This window comes from Psammomys obesus, unplaced genomic scaffold (assembly GCF_907164565.1).
Source record: "Psammomys obesus unplaced genomic scaffold, mPsaObe1.curated_primary_1811, whole genome shotgun sequence".
Lineage (NCBI taxonomy): Eukaryota > Metazoa > Chordata > Mammalia > Rodentia > Muridae > Psammomys > Psammomys obesus.
The window spans coordinates 353,611-380,336 of NW_026585686.1; the positions used below are offsets into that span (position 1 = coordinate 353,611).

The following is a 26,726-nucleotide window of genomic DNA, read 5'->3' on the forward strand; positions in this document are numbered from 1 at the left end:
GAAATTGTGGTATTTTTACACAATGGAATACTACTCAGCAATCAAAAAGGAGGAAATCATGAAATTTGCAGGCAAATGGTGGGATCTAGAAAAGATCATTCTGAGTGAAATATCCCAGAAGGAGAACACAAACACGGTATATACTCACTTATATAGACCTATAAGATATGATAAACATAATGAAATCTGTACACCTAAAAAAGATAATCAAGAGAGCGGACATGGGGTAAGAAGATCAATCCTCGTTTAGAAAGACAGATGGGATGTGCATTGAACGTATGACAGGAGTCTACCGAGCGCATTTGAAAGACTCTAACTAGCAGTGTTTTCAAAGCAAAGACTCATGACCAAACCTTTGGCAGAGTACAGGGAATCATAAGAAAGAAGGGGAGTTAGTCTGATGAGGAAAGGATAGGAGCTCCACAAGGACCAAATATATCTGGGCACAAGGTCTTTTCTGAGACTGACATGCAATCAAGGACCATGTATGAATGTAACCTAGAACCTCTGCTCAGATGTAGCCTGTGGTAGCTCAGTAACCAATTGGTTTCCCATAGTGAGGGGAACAAGGACTATTTCTAACAGAAACTCAATGACTGGCTCTTTGGCCTCCCCACCCCCCAAGGGAGGAGCAGTCCTGTTAGGCCACAGAGGAGAGCTTTGCAGCCAGTCCTGAAGATACCTGATAAAACAGGATCAGATGAATGGGGAGGAGGTCCCCCCTATCAGTGGACTTGGAAAGGGGCATGGTGGAGATGAGGAAGGGAGGGACTGGGAGGGAATGAGGGATCAGGACACGGCTGGGATACAGAGTTAATAAAATGTAACTGATAAGAAAAAAATAAAATTAAAAAAAAAAGAATTCTGTTTCATAAATTTTAAATTTAAACTGTATCTATTAAAAATTCCCTTTCAACACTATTTACATTTTAGACAACTATAGGTCACTTCAAAATACAAATTTGTCCTGCAGACACAGGAAAATCCTCTTAAATGCACAAGCAATACATTTATAGAAAGAAATGTTACTAATCAAAAATAATGAAACACATGTTCTTCAAAAGTCCAATCAACCCACTACAGTCCTGCCATACAGAATCAGCCCTGGTCAGTTCTTAGTCATTTTTCCAGCTTCGTCTGCTTTATAATTATGTATCTCCACCCACTGGAATTAAACTGATTTCAGAAAGTCTAAATGCTATTTTACATTAACTCTTCTAAAAAAAATCACCTAAAAGCTTATATTAACTATAATAAAATGCTCAAAACTGTTACTGATGGGCTAGAAGCCCAGCGTGTTCAACAGACATGGGGCAAAAATGAGACTTCTGATGAAGGACCTAACACACCTACCCACCTTTGAGATCTCTGAAGTTAAACTCTGCCATCAAATCAAGACCTGTCATCTCACTGAAAGCTACAGGAAATAATATAAAACTGGGCTTGTGTTCTGTGGCCTTTGACTCCCCCCCCCAAAAAAAAAAATTAAACCAGAGACATTGAAGAGGGGTACCGCTGGAGAAACAGTTTACAAAGTACTCCAGAACCTCCAGAAATGCATTTATTCTACTGTTTATTCAGTGAAGTTGCTCAAATATAATCCTGTATCATGTACAAATATTTTCCAGCCCATATGGGATGAAAAGAGACAACAGGCTTCTACATCATTTTAAAGATGTATATATTTTTTAAAGATTTATTTATTTATTATTTATACAGTATTCTGTCTGTATGTGTGCCTGCAGGCCAGAAGAGGGTACCAGTTCTCATTATAGATGGTTATGAGCCACCATGTAACTGCCGGGAATTGAACTCAGGTCTTTCTTTGGGAAGAACAGCCAGTGCTCTTAACCTCTGAGCCATCTCTCCAGCCCCAGATGTATGTATTTACATATGAACTTGCATGTATTTATCCAACAATGAACCGCCTATTCCCAGCTGCCTATGTGACCTCCTCATGGGAATGAGTCACCCCTTTCTGTCCTCACACAATCGCTCTCTGCACTAGGACACCACAGGGTCTCCTATAGGTGCCCGCACTCATAGTGAGCACCTCCACCTGCCTTAGCATTCCACATCCCAATTAAAACATATGTTGCAAAGATGTTCTCCACGACTGAATGCTGAAAGGATGCCTTCATGCATTTCAAGATCCCAAACTGACAGTGTACCACTTCAGGCCTTTTCAATGTGTCAATCATAGCAACATGTAATTTTCTCAATGTTTCCCAAACATTTTTTTCCAAAAATTATTTGGTAAAATATTTTCCCTAAATATAAGAGCCTCTCAATTATGAACATTCTAAAATAGCTTTGGCCATTAGGCTATCATCTCCAAATGCTTGCTTTTTGCCTTTGGTTCCAAGAGATCTCTCAATCTCTTCCTTTTGAGTTTTAAGCAGAGGACAAGCCTACAAAGAGTCCCATAGCCTGTTGGAGGCATGTATGCTTCCTTGTTCTGAATGTAGCGTTGGGCTGCTCTTCATCAAATTCTATGCCCACTCTTTTCTCTGTCAGAGACACAGAAACATAAAGCCTTTGTTTTAGTATATTAATCATAAGCTAGTATGTCTACTATGGGTTAGAAAAATCACTATCAAACATTTCTTAAATGGAAAGTTTAGGTGATTTCTATTCTATAGATGCATCAGCAATAATTCAACATAGTGTTGTTGCTGAGCCAAGAAACTGACACCAAAGTGATATGCTGGTATAAACCCTAAGCTTCATGCACACCACAGTTTAAAGTGCCTTATTCTATACACAGAGTCTATAAAGAAATAAGCATTTTGCCACAAAGAGGAGTTATTACCTGACCATTGTCTTTTGGCCTGTGTACCCTTTTGTCTAACTACTTTATGCAGACAAGCTCATCCCAATTTTTCTTAAGGCCTAATCGATTCTATAACTACCAGGAAATATTAGTTCAGCATTTGTTATCTCTGAAAGTCTTTATTAAAAGTACTGTACATTCTGGCTTCTTTTGCTGGTGTGGAGAACACGGGTGGCCGGCTAACTTCAGGGGGTAGCATTTCACAGGACTCGGTGACAACAGAACAGAGTGCAGAGTGGCCAGGGACTCTTTGTGCATGTCCTTTTACAGGCTATATCTTCTCCCTTTCTCACAGCAGTAACTCACAGGCCATTAAATCCCACACATTTCCTATTCATTTTCTATGTTAAAATACGGCTTACGACCCCGAGTAGAACTATCAAGGATTCTGCCCTGAAAGTCAGCCTTTACTATTTGATAATATATGACTTTGAAAAGATCAGAAAGTCATGGGCCATGAACCCCGCCACTTAAGTGATTTCTAATGGTTCAAGCATGTATATACTTTTACAAATGGAAAACCCAGGCTCTGAAAACATCACAAAATTGTCAAAGATTGCAACTGCTTCAATTAACAAGACCTTGAGCTAGACTTAACAACCAAAACATGAAAAGAAAAAAAGAACCTCAGAGATAGAAAATGCAAGTGAGAACAGCAACAAAAATAAACAGTAATGACTATCACCACATCGAAACAAGAAGATGAGAAAGAATCTAAGACATGGAGCTTCATGAGATCACTCTAATTATGAGATCACTTTGTGATCTCAATGAGAGGAGATTTTTAAGAAAGAATCCTGTAACTTCCTAAGGTGAAATGTGTAAGCTTCCTAACACCTGATCTCACCCCTGTGTAGAATCTAAAAAGAACAACCTCAAAGAAGCTACAAGAAGCCTCAGAAAACAGGGAGGGACATAGTAGATCAATGGGAGCTAAGCCCCATCTACAGTAAGAGTAAAAACCATTCTGGAAAACTTTACACAACAGGGTGACTACAGATAATAATACTCTGCATTTCCAAAAGCTAGAATAAAAGGCTCTTTTTCAAGCATTCACCATAACAAAATGACAAACATTGAGCGAAAAGAAAGTTTAATCTGATTTGAATATTATATAATGTATGCATACAGTAAAATATTACAAGAAACTCCCATTAACTTGCACAGTGTTTGTTTTATATATTGGTTAATTTTTTAATTTAAAAGCTTTTCTCTTTATATTTAATTTAATACATCAGTAAAAATAAAATTGATTTTACTTACACAGAATTAGTCATCTGAAATGAGCTATCAAAAAACTTGAATCTACCCAAAAGCTGATGACCTTGGTGACCAATATTCACTCCAGATACAAAGTAATTTTTATTTTAATTGACACATAATAATTGTGCATTTTATACATGTTGACTCTTCCATCTCATTCATTGGAAACCTTTGAGCTTGTCTGTTGCAGACCTTTACAAATATATATATATTTTTTAACTATACTTCTTACTCTGCTACAGAACACCAGAACTCACTCCTCTTATCTTTAGAACCATGATCTAATCTCCCATTATCCTCCTTTCTCGACTACCATCCTAATCTCTAAGACCACTATTCCAGGTACTTAACTTTGCTATAAACTCACAAAAAAGAAAAGAAAAGAGAGGAAAGAAAGAAAGAAAGAAAGAGAGAGAGGGAGGGAGGGAGGGAGGGAGGGAGGGAGGGAGGGAGGGAGGAAGGAAGGAAGGAAGGAAGGAAGGAAGGAAGGAAGGAAGGAAGGAAGGAAGGAAGGAAGGAAGACAAAGCAATTCCTTAGGTTTTAAAATATATGTACTAACTAGGGCTGGCAAAATGGTTCAGTGGGTAGAGACACCTGCCACCAAGCAAGACATCCTGAGTTTGATCTCTTTTATCAACATGGTGTACGAAGAGGACAGACTCCTTCAAGTTGTCCCCTGACCTCCAAATACAGGTCATGGCACTTATATACACTGACACAAACATAAAAACTCTTTTTTAAAATCAATAAACATTAATAGGTAAACTTTCTTTCCAAAACAGGGTATGTTTGGTTTTTTTGTTTTTGTTTTTTTTTTTTGTTTGTTTGTTTTGTTTTGTTTTTTCAGAAGATCTCCTACATTTATAACTCAGATGATTAAGCAGCTGCTAAGTCTGATAAGGCTTTTGTAGGATCAAAAAGCCACATGAATAATAGGTCCCCTAGCACCTCTACAATCTGAATTATAGCACGAATCCTGCCACTAAAGAGAGGCAGTGGTGGTTTGAATGAGAAATGTCCCCCAGTAGGCTTGGGTATTTGAACATTTAGTCCTCATCTTGTGGCACTGTTTGGGGAGGTGGTGCAACCTTGATATGTTACTGGAGTGGGCTTTGAGAGCTCATAGCCTCACCCTACTTCCAGTTTGTGTTCTGCTCTTGGAGCTTGCAGCTAGAGATGTATCTCTTAGCTTTGTTCCTGTTGCCATGCCTACTGCTAACTGCTTCTGAGGGCCAACCACATCTCCTCCATTATGGACTCTTACACCTCTGAAACTAAGAGCCAAAATATACTCTTTTTCACCTAAGTTGCTTTGGTCCTGGTATTTTACCACAGCCACAGAAAAGTAATTGATACAGAAGTCCAAAAAAGAAGATAGCAGAGGCTTAAAAAGATGAGTAACACCCTTTTGGCCTGAGCAAAACAGGAACATTAGAAGAAATGGGGAGGAGAGAAACCCAAGTAGATAAAAAGAAAAGTTTAACTGGAACTGTCTGAGTATTAGGAATGAAATATGCTGGAATCCAGAGTCAGAGTTAGAAAAAAACCAAACACAAAAATCCACAAACAAAGGAAAGGTCACGCAGAGTAAGGAAAAGTCGTGTTTCTGACAGCTGGAAACGAGACACTATTGGGAACATGGGTTGTGTTGGGAGAAGGGTACTGAACGAGTGGCCACTTATGAAGAATGAATTCAAAGTTCACAAAGACTCTCTAGTGTGAGACAGAAAGCGGCCAACATGTGTTCTGTCAGTTAACTTCTTCCTGGAAAAGTTACACAAAACTCGGACACTGTTGAACTGTCCATGATAACCTTCTATGGTGGGCAACACTGGCTAAGTGTGTTCAAAATATTGTTTGATAATGGCCTAAAAAGGGTCCTAAATTGAAACGTAAAAAGCCTTCATGTAGGCCCGATCCACACTGTCTCTTAATGCACTCTGCAGACTCTATGCTTAGTATTTCCTGCTACTCACTTCCCATTTAGAGTGGCTGGATGCTAAACAAACCTGAGGGAGGAGAAACTATGGTCAAATGAGCATTGCTGCATACAAGCTAAGAAACCATGTGTTTCTAGTGCCATTTAGGCATGTCTTACAGAACTGTCATGATTTACATCAAATGACTTTGCCCACAGCATCAGAAAAGTAGGAACTCTTATTAAAACTAAACAAAAAGCACAGGCCAGACAGCATAGTACAGTTCCATAATCCTAGCACTTGGGAGACTAGGAGAAGAAGATTATGATGCTGAGGCCACTTAGAGTGAATAATGAGAAAAGGCCAGCCTGGGCTATACAGGAATATTTTGCCCCTTCCCAAAAAAGGCATGAAATTGTCTAGATAAAACAAGTCAATGGGTTAAAATCGTTCAAGATTTTCAGAATTCACTAGGAATGATCATTCCTAGATGTTACTGCCTACAAAAATGTAAAGTAGTAAACTTTTTTGTTGTTTTGAGGAGTTTTATTTCCCTATTCTTCTAGTCTATGAATAACATTCTACGAATGTTATTCTATTCTATTCTATGAATGTATTCATAGAGTTTTCCTGCATGTATGTTTGTGCATCCTGTGGAGGAATAGTGCCCACAGAGATCAAAAGAAGGTATCAGATCTCTTAGAACTGTATTTACAAATAGCTGGAAGCCACAATGTCCTGGGACTTAAACCCAGGTCCTTTACAAAATCAAGTATTCTTTTTGTTTGTTTTATTTTATTACAGTTTATGCAATTTGTATCCCAGCTGTAGCTCCATTCCCCATCCCCTCCAAATCCCATCCTCCCTCCCTCTTCTTCTCCTCGGCTCCTCCCCAGTCCAACAATAGGGGAGGTAGCAGCAACTATTCTTAACAACTGAGCCATCATCTCTCCATCGCCCAGAATTAGTGAACTTTTTTTGAGCACTGCCTGACCTGAGTTTATATCTTCTGCAGTGAGTCTTAGGATGAGAAAACTAAAAGAATTACTAACAATTGCTGATATTTTCTACCAGTTATTTTGTGTTGTTGTTTTTGTTTGTTTGTTTGTTTGTTTGTTTTTAACAACACAAAATGTATCCAGGTAATTTTTAAGTAGTATTCCCAAGGCCAGAATTCCTTCATAGCATTTAGTTTCAATCTTCCAAGATCCTACTTGCCTAAAACTAAAGAAAAATATATGCCCCATCATGTAGGGAGTGAAGGAAGCCTTAAGTAATGAAGTGCTAAGTGAATGTGTGCTGCTGATATAGGCAGAGCGATGTCAGGGCCATCGCCTCAGTCCATGAAGAAATGGCAAAGCCTTCTCCTTAAGGGGTGGGGCTTGAAGGGATGATAAAACCTTCTAATGGTCTGTGTGTGGTTACTGATAGTGCAGAAAACATTCATCGTACTTTTCTCCCCATACCACCCCAACTCCTTGATATTCACAGCCCAAAAACTGTTCCCCTTCAGAGACTGCTTCTATCAACTACTTCCTTATATATACTAACAACCTCCTTGTATATAATAATTCTCATTCCTTGTTCATATAATGACCCTGCATCGTTGTTCAGGTGCACATAACAACCCTGTCTCCTTGTTCAACTGTATATGATAACCCTGCCTCATTGTTCAGCAGTGGGCAGTTACCTGATCTCCAGGTTCAACTGTTTAACAATAAACACGCTGAGCTCCTAGGATGCTGAGGATTCTCCATCTAAGAGCCCAGACTCCTGGATCCCAGCTTTTTCTGTTTGTCTCTTTTCTGGAGGTCTGCCCCTGGAGCCAGGCAAGGTCATGACAACACCAGAGTCAGATTAAGAGATTAAGGAGAATGCACACTGGAGACCTACCAATAGATACTAATCATTAATATTATTTTTTATGAATACTACTATAAATGATCTCAATTGTCACCACTTAGAATAACAGTAAGAAGGATGCCAGCATATACCTCAAACATAGCTCACTTCTTTCAAATTTATGAAATATCTTCTCATAAGGTCTTACTTATCATTCCATCACAACTCTCAGGGCACCACAATTTAGGTGGTTGAATCCTCCTGTAGATGTGAGGTAATCCCCAAAATCAGGAGCAGAAGGAAGTTTTGAAAAGACTATAAACCCCCCCCCTTTACTTAGTCTCATAAGAGTCTAAAACTTTCCTTTAGTATCAACTCTTCTATGAACTTGAGCCAACTGTCCTTCTACAGGGGCACACTCCCATTTAGTATAAATATAAGTATGTGTCACACAGTCTTACAAACCAGAAAGAATAGAAATCACTTCACCCAGAGATTTCAATGCAAATGAATAGACTTATAGCATCTACTCACTGCTGTAAAATCTGCTTTGTCAAAATATTTAGTGCTTTCTTTTTGGCTGCTTAAACTGTAGCTAAAGACTATTAAAATAACATGATTGATCAGACTGTAATAAAAACAGAGAGAGGGGAGAATGCACTGTCTCCTATTTCTAGGGTGCTACTTCTGCCCCTTCCCAGATGGTTACCTGTAAGCCCTTATGATGGCATTGTGTATGGTTTGGCATGCATTTGAGTAACAATATTTAAGCATTTCACTCTACTATGCATATTAGGAGCACAATTATGTAAGATATTTTTCTCATTTATGATAAAACTATCCAACAAATGATCAATAGATGTAGAACATGACTTAAATATATAGCACTGCTTAATAAAGTCTTAATGAATAACTAAATAAACCCAGGCAGTCATTCTAATAATGATTGCCATTTCATAGCACACAGACAAAAATAATGCTTATTCACATACTAACATAAGTAACTAGAACACCAGGAGGTGGAGGCTGCCGTTCAGAAGCTGGAGCAATCTGAGCTGAGAAAAGCATCTGACTTCTAGGGACTTGGAAGAGAGGATATAACAGCAAACTTTACAGCAGTTCAGTATTCCCTAGATACAAAATAAGTTTCATTCGACCATTTAGTCTTCTTAGCAGTTTTCCATGTCTATTATAAAGATATTATTTTTCCTTTAAGAAATCATCTGTTATGGTTTGAATATTAGAGGTATCCTGCAAACTCATGTTACACTTTTGTTCCAAGCCTGGAAGAATCAAGCTGGAACTGAGCTGCAAGCTTCCTTACTCCTGGTGTCATGGTACAGTCTCCATGGTGTCAGAAGGTACAGGGCAATCTGCTGGGAAAAAATTGTCAACAACAGCCCTGCTCAGGTGTGGACCCCATGTGCTACATTACCAATCCACCAGGCAAGATGTGCCTATCAGTACAATAGTGGCAGGACTGTTGTGGGAGTAATCAACTACTTTCTAGTCGGATCTGAAGTCTGCTCATGTCTGGTACTGTAAACCTGGTCAAAAAGCCTTTGATTAGGGAGGTCATAAGCCTTAATGTGCAAGCTACTGGTACTGTTTTCCTAAAAAGACATGCTAAACATTCTATTAATGCCCACAAATTAGCACTGCTGTCAGCTTTCACCAGAGAAGTTTCTTTTTGCAGTAAGCCAGTTAGTGAAGAGACTCATAAATAGTCCAAGTGCTGAAAATAAGTGATTGTTAAATGCTTAGGCCTAAATCATCCCTCCAAGTCTCAGGGAACATTGCAGAAGAGGGGACAGAGAGAATATAAGAGCAGGAGAAAGGGATATAATGTTGTAGACCTCTTTCTTCCAGGCATAGCTATGGCCCTCTTGAATTCTCAGCAGCTGGAATTAACTGCACAAGATTAGAATTGTCAGTATTCTGTCATACAGAGCCAAGGGCTCATAAGGCCCTGCCCTCCCTGCAGTAGTAAAGGGCGGGCCAGTGGCAGGAACGTTGGGAAGTTCATAAGGTTCCAATCTATAATCAGTTAATGAGATTCTCTTCAGTAGTAATGTAATCATGATCCTATAAATAACCCATGCTCATGTAAGTAACCCTAATTAAATTCATTGGTACACACACACACACAATGTGAGGGTGGTAATGAAAGTAGAAGTGACAAGTGAGAAGACAAGGGGATCAAGAGGAGGACAAATGAAAGCAATAGGGGGGAAAGGGGTAATGCAGGTGAATATGATAAAATAAAATAAAAAAAAATTACATGCATGTCAAAACAAAATGCCATAATGAAACCTCTTGTATATATGATTAATATATGCTGATGAAAAATTAAAAGTAAACAATTTATCTGCTAAAAGCATGGAGCTCATTGATAAAACCAATCATTGAGAAGTATCCGGACCATGGGAACTTTACTTCCTGTATTGATCTATTAATGAATATTCAATTTGATAGTCTTATTGGAAGGTAGTGGAAAGTGGGAAGTAGAGTTTGGTTCCAGAATTTCTGTGACTGGTGACATGGCATATATATATTTATATAAATATATATATATTTATAAATTTGTATATTTATATATAAATAAAAAATTATATATTTACATATAAATATATAAATAAATATATAAATATATATTATATATAATTTATATCTTTTATATATATATATGAATATATATATTTTATATATATAAAATCCCTGGCTTGTTCTTATTTCTCTCTGCCTTCCAGCTATTATGACCTACGCATTTCCATGATGTTTCCACCTGGCCATTGACCTAAAAACAACAGAACCAACCAACAATGGGCTGAAATTCTGAAATCGTCTCTCTTCATTTGTGCTCTTTTCTTCAAGTATTTGTCACAGTGACATGAATTCTGAGTAAAATATCCTAACCTCCTTCATCACAACTCTGACACACAGATAATCTCCTAATCCTAAAACTGTACCCCACTTCCACTCTACCTAGAATGGCAAATTAAAATGTCTCATTATGCTATCAGAATATTTGGTGTATTATGGACACATGAACCAAGCAAGAAAAACCTAAGCAACTTCTGCTTCTCGATTCCTTTTGGACTGTGAATATAAAATGAAACCCTGTAAGTCTTCTACATAATTCCAAAGAAAAGAAAAGAAACTGTGCCTTGAATACAGTACTTAGGCCAAGACTGACCTAACTAGTAGTCCAATAGAAACTGTTAATAACAATTTCAGATGAGTTACTAATTCCCAAGACCAAAGAAACTCACTGAGTGAATAAAAAAAATAACATACATGGGGGGGGGGGGGGTATGTGTGCTTACACTGTGCCAGAAGTGTATACAGATCAAGAGATACCACTGAATTATTTCAAGGGATTCTTCTTTGCCACCTACATTTCAAGTAATCTAAAAAGACTAACCTACAACATAGTAACACTGATGAAAACACTGGTTATGAGTGGGGGTTGCTAGAAAATATCAGATAACTAGACTAGAAGCAACATGAAATGAGTTACACTATGTATACACAATATAATAAAGGTACTTTGCATACACTACAGGTTAGTTAATAAAAACAAATGAGCATGACAAGCTGAAAGAATGAGAAACTCCAAACATGTAACTTCCCATCAAAATGTTTTCACCAACAACACTTAATGTTTCCAACTAGGATCACATGATTTTGTATTGAAAGGTGAAATTTTTCTTCACTATGCCTGAAAGAAAACCAAAGCACAGACACCAATAAACAGAATATAAAATAAGACCATGCCTGCCCGGTCAGGAAACCCTTCTTTCACAGAAAACATTCTAGAGAGTCTAACCAGTAGAAAAATAAAAAAAAAAAAAACAAAAAAAAAAAACAAAACAAAACAAAACAATACTGTGTTGAACTTATTTCTATTTTTAAAGGAGGGAGGGAAGTCTTATTTATGTCTGACTGCTTGTTCCACTCAAGCTTCACGCAGACAGGAAGACAACTGTTTATCCTAACATTCTTGTCTGCAGAGCAGTACCACACAGAGTAAAGATACAATGTTTTTGTTTATTAAGTGACTGAGCGAAGACAGGATCAAACTGTAAGGAATCTATCAGGAATTGATTAAGCTGGGTCACCATAGGTCATCGTTAGAAAATTTAAAAAAAAAAAAAAATGCACCATGGAATCCTTGTAAAAAGCAAAATAAAATGTCCTGAATTCAGATTTCCTGGCAAAACACAGTTTTAATTTTAAAAAAATGTTCATCAACTCAGGGTAAAAAGAATGTTTAGCGAAACTGGAAAGAGATATTTTTTGAAAGTCATAATTCAAAACTTCATAAATAATTCACAAACTGAAACTAAACTCTAATTGTAAATATTAAGCTTTTCTCCCCTTACTTTTCCATATTCTTTCTTTACCTGAGAGGAATCGGCTTGGGCTAACTGTGTGGTGACCTTCAGTATCTGCTGAAGATTCTGCCCTGCATCTTCAACAAGCAGGTGAGCCAGCAGTAAGAAAACCTGTGAGGGAATCACCGTAGCAGCAGGGAGCAAGGACTCCACCGCAGCCAGCCAGTCACCCGCAGCAGACTCTTCTCCAATTACTTCAAGAATCCTCCAGGCTGTGAAGATCGAGCCATACATGCTGCTTACAGGAAAAGTAAGCCTGCAGGAGATCTGAAAAACAGACACAGAAGACATTTTTAAAAAATGAGGTGAGCATGTGTCAGAAAAATATTCATATGCCCGACATTCACTTATTTTATAATTCATTACCAAAATCATTCCCTCCAACAAAATAAATACACACTTAGAGGTGCTGCCAAATAACTCTCCACCCACATGTGAGATAATAGGATTAGACAAAGAGAAAAGCATTGTTCCATAGAACCTGAAAACACTTTAGCACATAATTTATTCTATTTACTATTCATTCCCAAATAAGAAAGATATGGGAAATGGATCAATATACAAGATCCAGGGCAACATAGTTTCCAAAAATCTATTCCCACTTTTAAAAACCTCAAAGTGATCAGCCAAGAGAAGTAGAGACCGCATTTCATTTGCCCAGCTCCAGGCCTTGGTGAGTGGCAGTCCAGGGCAGATGGCAGACTTGGACACAGGACAATTCACATTGGTAGCAGACAATGTGTGAACGGTAAGAGAATTGGTTCAGCTTGAGCCCAGGAATTCATTAGTAATTGTGAATAACTTCTGCAATAAAACACAGCCACCAGCTCTAAGCTTAACAAGACCGAGAGATGGTGCTGCTTTTCAGCAAATGTGAGAAAAGGCTCCTCAGATAAGGGTGTTAGTGCTGTCGAGTCCAGGGAGCGCACAAAACTGTACAGCGGCGCTTGAGCAGGAATGGCTCAGGAGAAGCCAGAGGCACTACAGAAACTTGACACTGTCTGCCAAAGAGTCTGTCAAATTTCACAGAGGAGATGAAAGAAATTAAAACCTATTATCAGTGGGTGACTTAAGTATAAAAATAACCATTGAAAGGATGGAAAAGCTAAGTGTTATAACATGTGCTCTTTTAAAGTTTATGACTTAGTGGATGTCAGTAATTCACAGAGTTCTGTAACCATTCCCAGTGCCCACCTTTATGACACTTTCATCACTCCACAGGGGAAGCCTCCACAGCCTAGCATAGTCATAGTCCCTGGTAACCACCCACTGGTAGTTTATTTCTATTCTGGTTATTTTACATGATAAAAACCACCTAATTTTGTATCTTTTATGACAGGTTTTATATAACAAACACCACACATTTTGTGACCTTCCCTGAGCATGTTTGTTCATGTCATATCTTAAGTCAGTATATTTTGTTTGTTGGGGGGGGGGGGTCCAAATAGCACTGCATCATACGTATATATTTACTCTTGTCTATCCATCAATTAGATAGACAGGTAGTTGAGCCATTTCTACTCTGGGAGGCAATTACAGATAATGCATTTCTACAAACATCTGTGACACAATATACACGATTCTCTTGAGCATATGCCAAGGCGTGACTACCAAATTTGAAAATTACATAGTACTCTAAAAGCTAGGCACTGTGGCACACACCTGTAACCCCAGAACTTGGGAAAGCAGAGGCAGGTCGATCTCTTTGAGTTTGAGGCCAGTCTGATCTACAAAGCAAGTCCAGGGCAGCCAAAGCTACACAGAGAAACCCTGTCTTAGGGGGGAAAAAAAAAAAAAATATATACACACACACACACACACACACACACACACACACACACACACACTCTGAAAACAAATGTGGAAGTTATAGCCATACTAGTAACTAACATACAAATATTCCCCAAGTGAAAATATAAGAGATAAAAACAATTTACATAAAATACTATCAACTTTTTTTCAAAAGAAGATGAGGAGAAAAGGATATGTGTAGTGTAGCAGTGTAGTGTAGTGCAGTGTAGTGTAGTGTGGTGCAGTGCAGTGTAGTGTAGTGTGGTGCAGTGCAGTGTGGTACAGTGTGGTGCAGTGCAGTACGGTACAGTGTGGTGCAGTGCAGTACGGTACAGTGTGGTGCAGTGAAGTGTGGTACAGTGTGGTGCAGTGCAGTGTGGTGCAGTGCAGTGTAGTGCAGTGCAGTGTGGTGCAGTGCGGTGTAGTGCGGCGCAGTGTGGTGCAGTGCAGTGTAGTGCGGTACAGTGTGGTGCAGTGCGGTGTAGTGCGGTACAGTGTAGTGCAGTGGAGTGGAGTGTGGTGCAGTGCGGTGTAGTGCGGTGCAGTGTGGTGCAGTGCAGTGTAGTGCGGTGCAGTGTGGTGCAGTGGAGTGGAGTGTGGTGCAGTGTGGTGCAGTGCAGTGTAGTGCAGTGCAGTGTAGTGCAGTGTGGTGTGGCGCAGTGTGGTGCAGTGCAGTGTAGTGCGGTGCAGTGTGGTACAGTGCGGTGTAGTGCGGCGCAGTGTGGTGCAGTGCAGTGTAGTGTGGTACAGTGTGGTGCAGTGCGGTGTAATGCGGTACAGTGTAGTGCAGTGTAGTGCAGTGGAGTGTGGTGCAGTGCGGTGTAGTGCGGTGCAGTGCGGTGCAGTGCGGTGTAGTGCGGTGCAGTGCGGTGTAGTGCGGTACAGTGTAGTGCAGTGGAGTGGAGTGGAGTGTGGTGCAGTGCGGTGTAGTGCGGTGCAGTGTGGTGCAGTGCAGTGTAGTGCGGTACAGTGTGGTGCAGTGGAGTGGAGTGTGGTGCAGTGCGGTGTAGTGCGGTGCAGTGTGGTGCAGTGCGGTGTAGTGCGGCGCAGTGTGGTGCAGTGCGGTGTAGTGCGGTACAGTGTGGTGCAGTGGAGTGGAGTGTGGTGCGGTGCGGTGTAGTGTGGTGCAGTGTGGTGCAGTGCAGTGTAGTGTGGTGCAGTGGAGTGGAGTGTGGTGCAGTGCGGTGTAGTGAGGCGCAGTGTGGTGCAGTGCAGTGTGGTGCAGTGCGGTGTAGTGTGGCGCTGTGTGGTGCAGTGCAGTGTAGTGTAGCGTAGTGTGCTCTAGAATAGTGTAAGGAACTGGTAACTACTATGCAAAATGTTCCATTTGAAAGGATAAAAATGGGACTATTAGAAATCACAGTGAAAAAGAGAATGAGAGCTCTCATCATATACCATATTATACTTTTTGAACCATGTGAATGTATTAGTATTTCAAAAACTTTACAAAACTTAAGCTTAATATCTAAATTTATATACCTTTGTCTCATTAAAAATATTGTTCACAAGAAGATGAAATTTATTAATGACTACGGCCAAGTCCTTTATACTAATGACAACCAACACTAGGCTTGAGACATAAAAGACTTGAAAAGACTTGGTCTTCAGGAAAACCAACCCAACTATTGATACCACACAATTTCTCTAAACCTTACTTTGCATATCTGTACAATTTAAAAGAAAACTAACTTCTTATCAAGACATGTGAGACAAAATACAAGACCATCTAAGATATAATAAAGCACCTACTACAAAGCCTGAAATTGCTAATATGGGAAAATATTATTCTTGTCATCTTGGGGAAAGAAAAATAAAACCAGTTGGTATAAGTAGAAAAAGAAAATAACTGGAAATTAATGTGAACCATGAGTTGAGTCCAAAGGAGAAACATTACTCTGACATAAGTAAACAAGAAAGACAAAAGTAATTCCATGTTACTTGAAGTATTATCTCTTTCTTGCTTTTGTTTGTTTGCTTGCTTAAAGGCAGTATAGCACTAGGAAGGCAAAATGTTAAATAATACATCACAGTAAAATCCACTTGCCCCATTGAGTGACAGCTGTTACTGCCATACTGTCAGGGGAAAGGTGTCATCAAGGGTTTCCCTACCCTGAGAGAAAACAGATGAAAGGGCTGGCACATTCTGCCTTTCAGAAGAAAAAGTAAAAAATAAAATAATTTTTACTATGTGCACTATAGCATAACATAAAACAATAAAGAGCAGAAACCACAGGGGAAAAAAAACTGCACTTAAATAAATAACTAGAACCTGTCCTGATGATAGCACATTCAATCCCAACATTTGTGCAATGGGCAGGGGAATCTGGACTTCAAGATCAGACTAAGCTAAGTGAGACTCTGCCTCAAAACACAAAACAACATGGTGGGCATGGTGGTATATACCTTTAATCCCAACACAGACAAGGCGAGCCTGGTTTACATCTAGAGTTACAGACTAGCAAGGGTATATAGTGAGCACCATATCAAGAACACACACACAACAATAGAAAAAATACAAGAACTCAAAAAGTTAAACGAATAAAACATTTATCTGAAAGGCTAAAGAGATGGCCCAACACAGACCACTGGCTGATCTTCTAAAGGGCCCAGGTCTCAAAACTATCTATAACTCCAGTTTCAGGGATCTGATACCCTCTTCTAGCTTCCGCTGACACATATGTGATAAACAGACCTACATACAGTCAAAAGACTGGTACACATAAAATTGAAATTTTTAAATATGTATTAGATAGTTGTGAAATGTATTTTGTCAGTTTTTATAAAAGAATTAGGAATATCTAGTTTGAAAGAGTTTTTCTACAAATGTTTGGGTATGTTAAGTTTAAACTGTTTGGAAAGTCAGATATTTGACAGTCTTTGTGGAGCTGAAGAGGTCTATGAACACAGGTAGATACAAGTTTTGTTTACAGTGAAGACACTGACTACAAGAGACTTAACAGACAAAAGCATGATGACATGAAAACTCAGAACTTAGAAAACAGAGGCAGAGGGATCTCTGTGAGTTTGAGGCCAGCCTGGTCTATACAGCCAGAGATACACAGGAAAGCTATCTCAAAACCCAAAAACAAAACCAGAAAGTGTCTTTTTTTTCCATCCCTGTGTTCCTAAGAGCAATCTAGACGAGAGTTGAGAAATATGGGAATAATTAGTTATCCTCAAATAACTCATAGCATACTCAAAGATCTAGGCTCATCCCTAATTTTCAAACAAAAGCTCTTAAGAAACCAGTTCATTTCAACTCACTGATAATTTTCTACATTCTTTACCATGTATCTACCCAAACACTAAAACTATTTCCTCCTAAATCAGCACAAAGATAAACTAGTGGAGGGAGGGAGAGAGAGAAGGGATAGGTGGAAGTAACACATTCTAGGCTCTAGAGTTAAAGAGCTGAAACCTGAAATTCAATTCCATCCTTCACAGCACATGTGACTGGACCACACATGGCCTTTCTGATCTCCTGACGTGGACAGGAGTGTTTTAAGAACAGCTTTAGGACTGGGATACAAATCAGTGGTGGATGGACTATCTACACACCATGTGAGAGGCCAGGAATTTCATCCCAAGCAACACACAGAAGAGAGAGAAGAAAGGGAGGGAACTGGAAGGGAGGGAAGGGGAGATGAGGAAAAAAGGGAGGGGGAAGAGAAGATGCTTGCAGATAAATATCTCTTCCCAATCACTAGGACAACTAAAATCAGAAGAAAAGCAGTTAGCAAGGATGAAGAAAAACTGGACTCCTCACATAATGTAATGGAAATTTCTCAGTTACCCAGCATTAATGGATGACCCCATGAGTCTACAAGAGAAATAAAAGCACATACAACATAAAAATTTGTATATAAATGTCCATCACAACATATTCACGGTAACAAAAAAGTGAAAATAGCCTGAAGTTCACCCATAGAATAAGAGAAACAAAACACTGTTCTGCCACGCTACTGGGAAAAAACTGAAACACACTTCTAATCAGAACACTCTGGAGGCAGAGGCAGGCCTCTGTAAATTTGAGGCTAGCCTGGTCTACTGAGTGAGTTCCAGGATAGCCAGGACTACACAAATAAACCTTGTCTCAGGAGAAAAAAAGAAAGCCACTACAAAGGGCCAAAGGGCCACTCACTTTGTGAACCCATCTTTATGAAGGGTCCAAAGCAGACAACTTCCCCCTAGACAGTAGGTTAGCGGTTGCACCAGCTAAGGAGGGAGGGCAAGTTACATGAGGTGTAGCTGTTGAGATAAAACTAATAAACATTCTTAGGTTTGTTGCAGTGAGAGATATACAAGTCTGAACAAATTCAAAGACCCTAAATTGTGTATCTGACCTGTACACATTATGATGTGAACTTCGTTCCAATAAACTATTAAAAGGTAGGCAAAGGCACTCATACATATAAATAAATCTAAAGGGGGTTTCCCGAAGCATGACCTTTGGCAAGCTATTTCCTTCTCTGTGCCTCAGTTAACTCTTAAATAAACTACCTCACAAGGTATGGTGTGAAATACACCTAAAACAAAGGATAGAATGTAATCTACAACCCTATGAACAGCATGATGCTTTGCTACTCATTGTTTCAGGGCCCAGCGAAATTCAGACACTAGTTGAAAGCCATGCAGCTGAAAACAGGGTCTGGGGAAAGGCAACAATGACTCGCAATAGTGATGAGCATCTATTTTATAGTCACTGTAATAAACGGGAGTTTCTCCTGGCCATATATCCGAAAGATGCTCAACCATACAAAAAGTACAGTTGCTCAACTATGTTCAAAGCAACTTTATTTGTAATAGCCAGAAGCTGGAAACAACCTAGATGTCCCTCAGCCAAAGAATGGATACAGAAACTATTGTACATTTACACAATGAAATACTACTCAGCAAATAAAAACAAGGAAATCATGAAATTTGCAGGCAAATGGTGAGAACTATAAAGATCATCCTGAGTGAGGTAACTCAGAAGCAGAAAGACATACATGGTATATACTCACTTATAAGTGGATATAATATAGGATAAATATACTAAAATCTACAGTCCTAAAGAAGCTAAACAACAAGGAGACCCTAGGAAAGAGGTTTAATCCTCAGAAAGGCAAACAGGATAGACATCACAAGTAAGAAAAAATGGAGAACAAGACAGGAGCCTTCTACAGAGGGCCTCTGAAAGACTCTACCCAGCAGGATATTGAGGCAGATGCTGAGACTCATACCCAAACTTTGGGCAGAGTACAGGAAATCTTATAGAAGGAGGAGGAGATGGAAAGAGTTGGAGGAGACGGGAACTCCACAAGGAGACTAACAAAGCGAAAATTTCTGAGCGCAGGGGGTCTTGCAAAGTCTGATGAATCAACCAAATACCATGCCTGGAGAGGACCTAGAACCCCTGCTTAGAGATAGTCCATGAGCAGCTCAGTCTCCATGTAGGTTCCCTCATGAGTTGAGCAGGGCAGTCTCTAATATGAACTTGGTTGCCTGCTCTTCGGCCACCTCCTCCTGGTGAGATGGCCTTTCTAGGCCACAGAGAAAGAAGGTACAGACAGTCCTGATGAGACCTAATAGGTTAGGGTGAGATAGTAGGGGAAGAGGACCTCCCTTATCAGTGGACAAGGGGAGGGGGGTGGTGGAGGAAGAGGGAGAGAGAGTGGGACCAAGAGGAGATGAGGGAGGGGGTTACAGCCAAGAGACAAAGTGAATACATTTTTTTAATTTTTTATTTTTATGTTTATTAATTACAGTTTATTCACTTTGTATCCCAGTTGTAGCACCCTCCTCCATCCCCTCCCAATCCCACCCTTTCTCCCTCTTCTTCTCCTATGCCCCTCCCCAAGGAGGTCTTCCTCCCCTTCCATCTGACCTTAGTCTGTCAGGTCTCATGATGACTGGCTTCTTTGTCTTCCTCTGTGGCCTGGTAAGGCTGCTCCCTATTCAGGTGGAGGTGATCAAAGAGCCAGCCACTGAGTTCATGTCAGAGATGATCCCTGTTCCTATTATTGGAGTACCCTTTTGGACACTGAGCTGCCATGGCCTACTTTCTGTGCAGGGGTTCTAAGTTATCTCCTTGTTTGGAATATCAGTCTCAGAAAAGACCCCTGTGCCCAGATTTTTTGGTTCTGTTGCTCAAGTGAATACATTTTAATACATAATAATAATAGAGAAAAATATTTTTTTAAAAAGACATGGAGTTCCTCATACCACACATACACGGTAGGCCTTAATTTTAGCTCTAAGTGAGGTAATAACAACTGACTGAAAATTTCTTGACTCTTAAATTAAGAAAAAAAATTCCAAATATTCTACTTCCTACAATTCCAAATAAAGCCTATCTGGTACTGTTTGATCGACAGGGCCCAGAATACTATATTTACACATAAACACACACACAAAAGCTGGTAGTAGACATTAGTTGAGTCAAGCTATCCTAATCTTCCTGTTGACTAGAGCAGTCTTATAGAAATGATATTTGTCATCTGAACTTCAGCTGTAAATCTCATTGACTTCATTCCATCAAGCCACTTTCATTCCCCTTCCCCCTAAAAGTTCCTCGGAACTATCTTACCTTCAGGTACTCTGCGTGATACCACAGCTCCACACCCATCCACTGTGGGGCTCTGTTCAGTGGTACCTTCACTGCCCTCTAGGGCAATGTTTGTTGCTGTTAAAAGAGGCACAGGAGACAGACTGCCTCTTTATCTGAGAGTAGTAAAAGTTCTTTACAGTTACTCTCATAACATTCTTCAGGGAAAACTAAGTACCTTTACTAGTCAATAATTACTTGTGCTTTGTCGTACTCAAATTTTTCTCATTATTGGCCTTAATATTCTGTACACCAATGCTTTCTTTTATTCTCCATTGTCTTGGGAGGACTTTCAAACACTTTAGAGTTTATACCTAGTTGATGATTGTTTTTTAACCTGGGATTACAATAGGTGCTTTCAAATACCACAGTTAATAGCCAAATATAAAAAAGGATCATGTTTTCCATACACTATAAAAAATGCTGATTTTTAAAGCATAAATATCATGTTTACAACACTGCATTTTTTATACTTTGGGGATGGAAAGATGTTAGGGCTTGTTTTATTTCATGGTTCTCAGTCTTCAGAAATGACAAGGCCATTACAGCTCTGCATGGCAAGGTATTTACCTACACACTGTACTTCTGAAGAACAGCTCTAGTTATAATCAAACACTGAGTCAGAATCACCAAGAAACATCACTGAAAACAACAAACCCATGCTTTTCATGAAGAGCTTTCTGTAATACACCAATAGGAAAATGGCCTAGTCTTACAAGGTGCACATCTTCTACAAACAAAACAAAACTCCAAATCAGGTATTTTGGATGAAAAGATGAATAAGTTAAGATGTTCTTTCAGTATAAGGGAAAGAAGACAACTGGCTTTTTGGGGGGCGGGGGTTGAGACAGGGTTTCTCTGTGTAGCCCCAGCTGTCCTAGAACTCACTCTGTAAACCAGGCTGGCCTTAAACTCAGAGATCCACCTGCCTCTGCCTCTGGAGTACTGGGATTAAAGGCGAGTGCTGCCAACACACCTGACTTGGCTAAAATATTTTTAACTAAAACCTTTTGCTATGCTCATCTGAGAAATATAAAACAGATACACTTAGGATGGAAAATACAAGACGCTCAATGACCGCTGAGGGAAGAGCCACTATCTTCTCTCTGTGAGCTCCACACAGAGCTGAAGGCACAAACATGGAATCCTCTACATTAGCATGCACTACTTTTTGCACTAGGTAAATAAAACAAATGCTGGGACTTGAAGACTTGAGAACATTCAGCTGTGTCTGGAAGAACAGGCAGTGCATCCAGAGGACATGAACGAGCAGTGTGCGTGATACCAAAGAGACTTGGTGAGTGTGACTCAAGCCGAGTTGACAGGTGTGTTTGGAATACAGGGCGCACACAAGTACCTGGGGAAGAGAATTCCACAGTAAAATGTGGCTTCCATTTTTTAGAAAACAGTGATAGATGTCTAATCACCACCTCAACAAACAGCACAGCACCATGAAGAGGATTATTTACAGCATCAACAGTAGCCCTTCCTCCTCCCTCCTCACCAACAGCTGCTAAAGAGAAAGTGCAGCTACCGACACTGATGATAAGATACACACACACCTGAGCAAACAGTAAGCTGAGTCCTTAGGTATTAGAGTTAGGGCGAGCCTCAGTAAATAACACTTGTGATTTAAAGGTACACAATTCAAAGTACATCCTGCCTGGGCTGTAGCACTGGTCCCCAGCCCTGGGCCCACCCAGGATCCTATCGCTGTGCTATATGGCAAGTTAGGAGGGAAGGCATAAAAAAATATTATTAGATTCTTCCCAGCCTACTTAGAACTCTAGAATTTCCTGATCTTACTGTTAAGTCGAATATGTAGCTCAAGAATTAGAATTATAGTGTAACAATCTCGATTTAGGAAGCTGTAATACACATTTAATTTGTTTCCAATACATTCTCATTTAAGGAATAATGACTAGACAGTAACCCTAACAATGCATGATTAAAGGGATCTCTCTTTTTCCAGATGAAGCAACAAGCACATTCCAGCTTGTCTTTGCAGTGACCCCTCCACAGAGACTTTAGATGCTTTCCTGGCTTTATCTTACTTAACCCTCACCCCAAAGGGAAGCTGAGAATTAATACATTTTACCAAGGCACTGTGTAAAAAGAAACGGGCCTGACAAAAATATACTAGTGTCTTAAGCTAGTGTCACAGGAAAGGGAGACTAACGGGCCAATGAAGAGGTGCAGTGGGTAAAAGCACTTGTTGCCAAGCCTGCCGAACTGGGCTCAATGTCTGGGATCTATGCATAGGACAGAGGTACAGAACTGAGTACAGAAAGCCGTCATCTGACCTCCACAAATGTTCAGTTGTGTTTGGACACACATACACACAGTTTTAAAATAAGAGAAAATGAGAAAAAGAATGGAGAGTGAGAACACAGAATGGAGTAAACAGGGCTATCATTTCCACTGTAGAACCAAAAGATTCAGAGTCGACTGCTACCTGAAGGGACCATGGCCATACAGTCTTCAAAGACAGAAAAAAAGCATGTGACAAGGCTGTTGTCTTCCGCTTGAGGCAGGAAAACATGGTCAGACATAAAAACAGCAAGAGCCACTGGCCTGGAAACCTAACATTACAAGCCAACCATATAAATTTTATACTAACCCCAGAACTTCAAGGCTATGAGGAACATTCCCTACCTGGGAGAGACCCCAGCTGGCAAAATGTTGGATATACCTTAATGGTCTCTTGAGAATGAAAGACCCCATGCTCGATATGTTAAAGAAGCCCTAGAGAGGGAAGAGGGAGGGCTCAGTAGTTAAGAGAACTTGATGCTCTTGCAGGGGAGCAGACCCACATCAAGGGACTGGACCCACAGCAGGTGCCCACAACCACCTGTAAATTACAGCTCTAAGGGATCTGAAGCCCTCTTCTGGCTTCTGTGGAAACCCACCTGCATGCGTATAAAGTGTATAAAACAGACTAGAGAGAGAGAATGACAGAGAGAGAGAGAGACTGCTAGAATAAACAGATTTCATTTCTTTTTCTCAAGACTACCTAATACCATTACCAGCTAATATACACTGGAACCTCAAAAAGGAAGAAAGATCCTACAGCATTTCTAGAAATTATTGACCACAGCTCCCTTCAGAGTCCAGAAGTATAACATCTCCCACACTATGCCTGACAAATCCAAAAAGTGCAATGAGCTTACACCTAAAGAGAAATTTCATCAAGAGGTGACAGGAAAGACACCTGGACCCTGAAAAGAAATAAGGAAGAACTCATTACCATGTGGTGGTCATCTTCACAACATTCCCTCTGTAGCAGTTCCAAAAGATTCAGAGCCAGCTGCTGCCTGGAGGGACCTTCCTCACCCATGGCCAGACAGTCTTCCAAGCTGGTGGATGATAATATCTGCAGCAGAGGCACCATGAGCAGCAGGGATGCCTTTGGGATTCTCTGATCCTCGGCAAGGGAGAGGAGCTTCAAAGCTAATGATCAAAATAAGAAGTCACATTTTTTTTTTAAATTATCACCAGTGATACAGAATATTCTTTTATGAGTGCAATAGAGTTTTTCTTACCCTTTTGCAACCAGCTCCGACACAACTAGGGTGAATAAAAGCTTCCTGCATGTTTTTTAAAAGCAATTGATATTCATGACACATGTTATGCATTTATATACGTGATTTATCTATAAATCAACTTTATTTGTTAGTCACTAGGAACTTTTTAAAATACAATTAAACATTTGTCCTTTATACCTTCTCAGCTCCTATTAACAACCAAGAGCGCATAAGTCCCTGATCAGTGAATAACCAGGGCAGCACACGTGCTTCTGCAAAAACAAGCCAAAAACTGTATTAGAAGATGCTTACGTGAACAGCAAAGTGAAGGAGGGCTGCCTGTCAGTTAGACTGCTAAGAAGTGAATCACTGTAGTCCCAAAGCCACCCACCCAGGAAACCCTTTGCAGTAAGTAGCTCCTTTTCATGCTGGCATGCATACCAATGCGCAGGGAGAAGGCTGAGCACAAGATCTCCTAGAGACTAGTAATGGAACGAGTTAGGATATAAGTAGACTTTATGTTCTTACTATATTTTTCAAGGTTACTGGGTAAACCTTGATTTACTTAAAGATGTTATTCATAGGCTTCAGAGCAAAGTAATCAAGTAATTTAATTTCCCCACTACACCAAGAAAAAAAAAAAAAAAAAAAAAAAGCTCTGGGCATTGAGTCATATCAATGTGTTGACAGTATTTTGCTTTAAATGACTCGGAAGCCAACCTTAACATGAGCGGAAGTACAAACACATGTTACTGTAGGATATTTTCTAAATATTGGCCTTAACCCATAGTAGTCTATAAGGTATTAGAAAAATCTAATACTTTTTTAGTAAAACACAGGAAACACAAGGAACACATTGAGTTTTACGTTATAAATTTCCCAGATGTTCTTATAAGCTATTATTTATAATCAAGTCTAGTATTATTAAGTATATAGTATGTAATATTAATGCTTGCATTTTGAATTTGAAATGATTAACAGCCTCTTGAACATATATTACTTTGAAAACTAAATAGTTTCCCAATATACTAAACAGTTTCAAATGGCAGACTGTCTCAACAATTTTCAGTGTGGTTTATTCCCTTAACCAAGATAACCTCAAAACAGGCACTGATTTACAAGAGAAAGCAATCTGCTAGCTAACAGATGCTCAAAGCATTTGCTTGGTCCTGTGTCATTTTTCTATTGTGTGTGAGCCAAAACATACGTTTGCAGCTTCAGAATTGGAAATGCAGGTTCCCTAGGGCTTTGAAATTTTTTCTCAATAAAACAAATACAATCCATTTATATAAAAAGACAAATCTACAGAGACAAAAGACTTTAGGGCCAGTGAGATGGGTCAATGGATAAAGTTATGGACCTATGGGCCCTGACAACCTGACTTGTCAGTTTAAGCCCTGGAAGTGTAAAGGAAAAGGAGAGAATGTACTCTGTCGTCTGACGTCTCCATGCATGTGATGCCCTGTGTGTGTGTGTGTGTGTGTGCACAAACATACAAATATAACAGGAAATATATTTATGTCGTTTTAATTTTTTATATATAGGTGTTTTGCTTGCATTTATGTCTGTGCACCACATGCATGCAGTGCCAGAAAAGGTCAGAAGAGGGCACAGGGTCATGTGGAACTAGAATGACAGACAACTGTTAGGCTGTCATGTCGAGAGATGGGAACCAAACTGAGGTCTTCTCGAAAAGTAGCCAGTGCTCATAACTCCAGCCTCAAGGTATTTCTTTTTTCAAAGACAGAGTAATGTTTTCCCAAGGGCTACAACTGGAAATGATAATTATAGCATTATACACAAGAAATTTAGAAGGCAGTGATGGTAAAAAAAAAAAAAAAAAAAAAAAAACTTCTGAGACTAGATTATATCCCTGGCTGTACAGAACAATAACTTTGAAAATACCTTATTGTACACCTTCAATGGTAAATCTTATATGTAAACTATACCACAGTAAAACTTTGTGAAGGCAGCAGAAGGAACAGCCTGGTGCACACTGCTTCCAGATGCCGTGTGCAATGTTGGAGAAAAGTTGATCCAAACGGGACCAGGGACGAGCAGACAATGAACTTGAGGCAAAAGTGGTGGTAGAAACTAGGTCTCCTTCACGTGTTGAGACCATTGTCAAGCAATTCACTCCCAACATACTGACAAATTAATGCCCCAGAGAAGGCACTAAAAAATTTGATCTAAGGCATTTTAATTTTCAGGTCCTTATTAACACACACTTGGTATTGGACCAAGCAAAGTTAGACAACATAAAGAAAAAGAGCAAAATTTAAAGATATATCTTTAAATTGAGTGATGTCTCCCACTGTGCCATCAGTGGGAGGAAGAAACTTGACTCTTGTACTCTTTTATAACTAGAACATTTTACTTATCTCTCAATGTGCCTTCACTTTCCTTTAAATCAGTATTAGACAATTAAAAGAATATCACCATTCATCTAACTTCTCTAAGTTAAAAAAAAAAAATTACAATTTATTCAGTGTAGCTCCAATTATAAACGTCATTTTTATTGCAGTGTGTGTGTGTGTGTGTGTGTGTGTGTGTGTGTGTGTGTGTGTGTG

The 26,726-nt window shown here is 39.6% G+C and overlaps 1 protein-coding gene across 2 annotated transcripts in view; it reads right to left on the reverse strand.

The window, feature by feature from the left end:
• The window catches only part of Focad (focadhesin), a 312,861-nt gene that overhangs the window by 192,392 nt on the left and 93,743 nt on the right, over positions 1-26,726 (reverse strand). For both annotated transcript variants that reach the window (XM_055629496.1, XM_055629500.1), the window contains 2 exons: positions 23,880-24,082; positions 12,265-12,522 (listed from right to left, as the gene is read on the reverse strand). In XM_055629496.1, coding sequence (XP_055485471.1) covers positions 12,265-12,522; positions 23,880-24,082 — 461 coding nt within the window. The remainder of the gene's footprint in view (positions 1-12,264; positions 12,523-23,879; positions 24,083-26,726) is intronic.